This window comes from Helobdella robusta (assembly GCF_000326865.2).
Source record: "Helobdella robusta unplaced genomic scaffold HELROscaffold_6, whole genome shotgun sequence".
Classification (NCBI taxonomy): domain Eukaryota; kingdom Metazoa; phylum Annelida; class Clitellata; order Rhynchobdellida; family Glossiphoniidae; genus Helobdella; species Helobdella robusta.
The window spans coordinates 3,162,493-3,169,474 of record NW_008705330.1 but is presented as its reverse complement, the minus strand read 5'-3'; the positions used below and the strand labels follow the sequence as shown (position 1 = coordinate 3,169,474).

The following is a 6,982-nucleotide window of genomic DNA, read 5'->3' as shown; positions in this document are numbered from 1 at the left end:
TAGCTTTTTTGTTGTATGAACTCCACCTCCACGTGGCATGATATAATATCCTTCAACAATAAATATATAAATATAAATAAATAAAATGAAATTATTTGAAATTTGGTTGGTTAAATTAAATGTAAAAATTTTAAAATTATTTAAATGCTAATAAAACAAATTATATTTGTACTTACGGATCAACTTTTGTGAAATTACTTTGAATTGTTGTCTTATATCATTAAATTGATTAAAAATTAAATAATTTTTTACTTTAAGTAAATTATAGATTATTCTCTTAAACTTGACTAACACACGCGCGTAGTAGGTGGGCAAAACAAACACTGTTGTACGTTATGTTAGACACGAACAAGTTAAATGTGCGCGGCGCTTAATAATTCGGACGTCAAATGGTATAAACGTGGAATACAAAAATGGATGATTTGAACGAAAGAAATTTTATTCATAATACATTTCTGGGCGCTGGGCGGGTTAGGCTGAATCAATGCTAAGAATAATTTCATGGAGGGACATAAAAACATATACAGTGATATTTTGGTGTCACCCCTTGTGAGGGTGTCACCCGCTGCGGTCCGCACCCCCCGCACCCCCCTAGTGACGCCACTGGATAAATGAACAATGATATTTGATGAACAACAAAATAAAATTCAGTATTTGTTAATGAAACAAAGGTGGCAAATCTGAACAACGTTGAATGGGAGAACAAAATTTTGACTATTTTGAAATTTGACCGCAATTTTGGTCGGTGTGGCCAAAATTAGGCTGGTGGCCTTTATTACTTAATTTTTGGTTCATAACTTGGTAATTGACAAAATACTAAAAAAGAGAAAAACGTGATAAACTCAAGATGCTATGAAAAATAATAAATCATTCGTTGGAAACATTTAAGATGTATATTGAAAATATTATTTCATAGCTCATTTTTTAAATGTAATAACACGAATAATAAAAAGGCGAATCGGATACATTTATCGAGAGACACAAACAATAAAATAATCCCCAAATAAACGTATCATAATTATTTAGCGGGCGAATTTATGTTTGAGCAATAAACCTGCTGTTACTCATTTACCACCGACTAAATTTTTTTTATAATTTTAATAAATTTTCAACTAATAAATTTATAACTTGACAATATTTACATTAAAAATTAATCACGATAGTTTCAAAGTATAACTTAATTTACAGGTGTTTTATATTTCTTACTCTCTACCAATATAGTAAATAGCTTTCCTGTTCATTGTGGTTACAATTTAATATTTTAACTTTGGCACCCTTAGACAAAAAAAACGCTAATTTACTTTTATAGATTTCTAAAATTTTACTTTTTAATTTTTTGAAAAGACGACTTTTAATTTTAATGTTAAAAACACAAATAAGGCGATGATAAATGTGTCTGAACGTTTAATATAAACTACTTTCTTTTATCATAAATTAAATGGTAACCCATTAAAATGTTAAAATAACATTTGTGAAATATAATGGTACACACAATATAGAAAAATATATGAAAAAATAGAGAATGATTTAAAAGCATTTCCTGTGAACAATTGATGGACCAGATTCGTCGTATTCTTGTTTGCTGATCCACATCTGCTGGAAGGTTGACAGGGAAGCCAGAATGGAGCCACCGATCCATACAGAGTACTTCCTCTCAGGTGGAGCAATGATTTTGATTTTCATCGTGCTCGGGGCCATTGCGGTGATTTCCTTTTGCATTCTGTCGGCAATACCTATGAAAAATATGGATCAAATAAATTTAATGCAAATTTGATTAAAACAAAATTTCCAGCTGAACAGCTGCATTTCGTTTAAAAACATACCTGGGAACATAGTGGATCCACCGCTCATGACAGTGTTGGCATACAAATCTTTACGGATGTCGACATCGCATTTCATGATACTGTTGAAAGTGGTTTCATGAATACCAGCAGATTCCATACCCAAGAAGGCAGGCTGGAAAACAGATTCCGGACAACGGAAACGTTCGTTACCGATGGTGATGACCTATTCAAGCATAAAAAGTTCAAATAAATTATTATAGTTACATGCAGATTGAAAATTTTATAAAATTATAATCAAATGTTTCTTACTTGGCCATCGGGAAGTTCGTAGCTCTTTTCGAGAGATGACGATGAAGCGGCAGTGGCCATTTCTTGTTCAAAGTCCAAAGCGACGTAGCACAACTTTTCTTTGATGTCTCTGACAATTTCTCTTTCGGCGGTAGTTGTGAATGAATAACCTCTTTCCGTCAAGATTTTCATCAAATAATCGGTCAAATCTCTACCGGCCAAATCAAGACGCAAGATGGCATGGGGTAAAGCATAACCTTCATAAATTGGAACGGTGTGAGTGACACCATCTCCAGAATCCAGCACAATACCGGTTGTACGTCCGGAAGCGTACAGAGAAAGAACGGCTTGGATGGCAACGTACATTGCGGGTGAGTTGAATGTCTCAAACATGATTTGAGTCATCTTTTCTCTGTTGGCTTTGGGGTTAAGAGGGGCTTCGGTCAACAAAACTGGGTGTTCTTCTGGGGCAACACGCAATTCATTGTAAAAGGTGTGGTGCCAAATTTTTTCCATATCGTCCCAGTTTGTGACGATACCGTGCTCAATTGGGTATTTGAGAGTCAAGATACCTCTCTTGCTTTGGGCTTCATCTCCCACGTAGCTGTCTTTTTGTCCCATACCCACCATGACACCCTGAGTAATTCGAACAATGTTTGTGACTATTTTTCAATCGTTCTTAGTTGTTTTCATATAATTTTAATCATCTATATTACGAAGTTTATTTTAGACAATTTTGAAAAAAGCAGTTTTATTGGAAAATTGTTCCAATATATTCAATTTGACGATAAAAACCGAATTCACCTATTTTTCGAAAATTATAATGTTTTTTGCTTGTGCATTGTAAATTGTCTAAACTATTATTTACTTCATGTGATCAAACATTTGATGTTTACTAATAATTTTTAATCGTTAGGTTAAAAAGACGTAAAATTTTGATGTGGTTTTTTAAAAAAAATTATTTATCCAAACCTGGTGCCTGGGCCTCCCGACGATGGAAGGGAAAACAGCTCTTGGTGCATCGTCTCCTGCAAATCCAGCTTTGCACAGACCTGATCCGTTGTCTACAACGAGAGCGGTAACGTCTTCGTCGCACATCTTGATTGATTTATTTAATGATTTCAATAAAAAAATCAAGTTACAGAACTTTACCGAAAAAAGCCAACAACGTTTGGCAAACGTTCTCCTTTATAAATGTTTCGTTATAACCATATATGGAAGAAGTTTCACAATTTGCTTTGCGATTCTTGCGTAGCTTTTGCTAAACTGATGCACACAAGCATAATGTTGTTCTGCAATTTTTCCCATACACGTTATGTATACAGCTTCCGATTTGAATATTTGCTTTCGAACCACTTAATTAATATTCATGTCGTTCGTTACATAGTTATACTGCATTTGATGCCAACTTTAATGATCAAACAAAAAAAATTTTTAAACGTTATCAGTATAGTAATGCAAGTTTACATTTTTCTAACGAAGCATTTATTTGCATATACATGTACATTAAAAAATGTGCACATTCATGCTTTAACTTTTACGATTAGCATCAACAAAAGTACACTACTCATATTGCTTATGCATATTTTTATGTACGTTCTTATAGATGGGCTTGTTGTATTGTACATATTTGTTTGTTTGTTCATTCGTTCGTTTGTTGGCTCGTTGTTCGTTCTTTCGTTGGTTTGTTTATTGGTTCGTACGTTTGTTTATTTGTTCGTTCGTTAGTTTGTTAATTAACTCTTTTAACAGCCTTTTTGTGCATAACAAACATTCAAACAGTTAATCAAAATAAAACTTCATAAATGTTGGCGGATATGAATTCGCAATATTTGAAAATTAATCAACAGTATATGACTGCTGATACCATGATACACTTTAACACTTCTTTTATAACTTTTTATATTTCAATTTGAGCATCGAGCCACTGACACATGGAAATAGCAAATAAAAATAATTTGTTAGAAGTTTTTGTCACCAAATGTTTAATTGAAAAATAAATTTTAATTAAATATAATTTTTACAACAGCTGAATCCTACAACAAACATTTTCATATTTTAAAAATTTTACTTAAAAAAACTTTTAAATAAATAAAAATAAAACTTAGTTATAATAAATAACAAAAAATAAATTGTAACAAAAACATAACTTCTGGATATAATAATTTAATAAAAAAGAGATCTAAAAATAGCGCTCATTACAATCGTTCATTGAAAAGTTTACATCGTACGCTGGTAAACCAATGAGAAATGTACGAGTGCAGCATGAAGCTGTGTGTATCATATATTTCGTTTACGTGTGTATGTGATGCGTAAGTAAAGCAATATGCTGTAGTGTAGCTTATATTAATACTTACAGTTTTATACGGATATAATGCTGGGAAAAGGAAAAGTAATAGGCTTACAAAAATGGTTTGTTGAATAAATTTATGCATAGCAGCAGTTAGATGAACACAACATGACCATAAAAGGAATTATTTTAGCTGATATATAAGGTGATGAACAAGTTTGTTCTTCAACTTTTTGCATTTGATTTCTTATCCAGCTTTGCAATTTAGTTGAATCAATCAAGATGTGCGACGAAGACGTTACCGCTCTCGTTGTAGACAACGGATCAGGTCTGTGCAAAGCTGGATTTGCAGGAGACGATGCACCAAGAGCTGTTTTCCCTTCCATCGTCGGGAGGCCCAGGCACCAGGTTTGGATAAATAATTTTTTTTAAAAAACCACATCAAAATTTTACGTCTTTTTAACCTAACGATTAAAAATTATTAGTAAACATCAAATGTTTGATCACATGAAGTAAATAATAGTTTAGACAATTTACAATGCACAAGCAAAAAACATTATAATTTTCGAAAAATAGGTGAATTCGGTTTTTATCGTCAAATTGAATATATTGGAACAATTTTCCAATAAAACTGCTTTTTTCAAAATTGTCTAAAATAAACTTCGTAATATAGATGATTAAAATTATATGAAAACAACTAAGAACGATTGAAAAATAGTCACAAACATTGTTCGAATTACTCAGGGTGTCATGGTGGGTATGGGACAAAAAGACAGCTACGTGGGAGATGAAGCCCAAAGCAAGAGAGGTATCTTGACTCTCAAATACCCAATTGAGCACGGTATCGTCACAAACTGGGACGATATGGAAAAAATTTGGCACCACACCTTTTACAATGAATTGCGTGTTGCCCCAGAAGAACACCCAGTTTTGTTGACCGAAGCCCCTCTTAACCCCAAAGCCAACAGAGAAAAGATGACTCAAATCATGTTTGAGACATTCAACTCACCCGCAATGTACGTTGCCATCCAAGCCGTTCTTTCTCTGTACGCTTCCGGACGTACAACCGGTATTGTGCTGGATTCTGGAGATGGTGTCACTCACACCGTTCCAATTTATGAAGGTTATGCTTTACCCCATGCCATCTTGCGTCTTGATTTGGCCGGTAGAGATTTGACCGATTATTTGATGAAAATCTTGACGGAAAGAGGTTATTCATTCACAACTACCGCCGAAAGAGAAATTGTCAGAGACATCAAAGAAAAGTTGTGCTACGTCGCTTTGGACTTTGAACAAGAAATGGCCACTGCCGCTTCATCGTCATCTCTCGAAAAGAGCTACGAACTTCCCGATGGCCAAGTAAGAAACATTTGATTATAATTTTATAAAATTTTCAATCTGCATGTAACTATAATAATTTATTTGAACTTTTTATGCTTGAATAGGTCATCACCATCGGTAACGAACGTTTCCGTTGTCCGGAATCTGTTTTCCAGCCTGCCTTCTTGGGTATGGAATCTGCTGGTATTCATGAAACCACTTTCAACAGTATCATGAAATGCGATGTCGACATCCGTAAAGATTTGTATGCCAACACTGTCATGAGCGGTGGATCCACTATGTTCCCAGGTATGTTTTTAAACGAAATGCAGCTGTTCAGCTGGAAATTTTGTTTTAATCAAATTTGCATTAAATTTATTTGATCCATATTTTTCATAGGTATTGCCGACAGAATGCAAAAGGAAATCACCGCAATGGCCCCGAGCACGATGAAAATCAAAATCATTGCTCCACCTGAGAGGAAGTACTCTGTATGGATCGGTGGCTCCATTCTGGCTTCCCTGTCAACCTTCCAGCAGATGTGGATCAGCAAACAAGAATACGACGAATCTGGTCCATCAATTGTTCACAGGAAATGCTTCTAAATTGATTTTCTTTCTATCGCATTACCTGAAAATGCGTCTTTCGCGTTTTATTTTTTTGTTATTTTATTGAACTTTAATAGTTTAAAGTAACCTATTAATTTCAAATAAATCTCTTCTTCGAGAAACGTGTTCATTTATTACAAACATAATCAACTTATATTTATTCTCTAAGTTATTTACTTTTTTTTCTCACCAAAGCTCATTTCTTAAATAAATTTTAATCTTCAGCCCTAAATGTGTTCTCTTCTGTGTTAAATGTAAATAAAAGTTAAAATAAATGTAACCTTTACTAAATAAATATTTATATTTTTTAAGTCGTGTACAGTACATGTTTTATCCATCTTTTCTTAAGCAGTTAATTTAATAGTTTTTATCAACATGGAGAACTTACTTTTAGAATAAGAATGAAAACTATCTAAAAATTTCTATAAAAGTAATTTTGAAGCAACCAAAGTTTTTAAAATGCTATCCTGTTTAGTTTGCTAGTGAAGATTAACTAATTCGAGACAGAAATTTTAAAGTTTATGTTTAGTGACCATCTGTTTACCGTTATGAAGTAGTACTGAGACAAAGAAATAAATTAGGACCGGATTAAGCCTTTGACGAGACCTAGACAAAATATCAAATTCAGGTTCTCACTTTTTTAAAGAAATTGCTAGTGAAACAGTCAAATATCAACAACAATATTTATTTAT

General features: G+C 33.3%; 2 protein-coding genes across 2 annotated transcripts; one reads left to right on the top strand and one right to left on the bottom strand.

Annotated features, from left to right (window-relative positions):
* Positions 1-1,332: 1,332 nt before the first annotated feature.
* Positions 1,333-4,266, bottom strand: HELRODRAFT_185110 (hypothetical protein). The gene is made up of 5 exons (XM_009029250.1): positions 4,223-4,266; positions 3,045-3,170; positions 2,094-2,708; positions 1,824-2,007; positions 1,333-1,733 (listed from the first exon to the last, which is right to left on the bottom strand). The coding sequence occupies exons 2-5, from the start codon at positions 3,168-3,170 to the stop codon at positions 1,528-1,530; spliced, it is 1,131 nt and encodes a 376-aa protein (XP_009027498.1). The 5' UTR covers positions 4,223-4,266; the 3' UTR covers positions 1,333-1,527.
* A 243-nt stretch (positions 4,267-4,509) lies between these two features.
* On the top strand, positions 4,510-6,601 carry HELRODRAFT_185105 (hypothetical protein). Its single transcript, XM_009029249.1, has 4 exons — positions 4,510-4,770; positions 5,107-5,719; positions 5,806-5,991; positions 6,082-6,601. Exons 1-4 carry the CDS (start codon positions 4,645-4,647, stop codon positions 6,285-6,287), a joined length of 1,131 nt encoding a protein of 376 aa, XP_009027497.1. The 5' UTR covers positions 4,510-4,644; the 3' UTR covers positions 6,288-6,601.
* Positions 6,602-6,982: the final 381 nt, after the last annotated feature.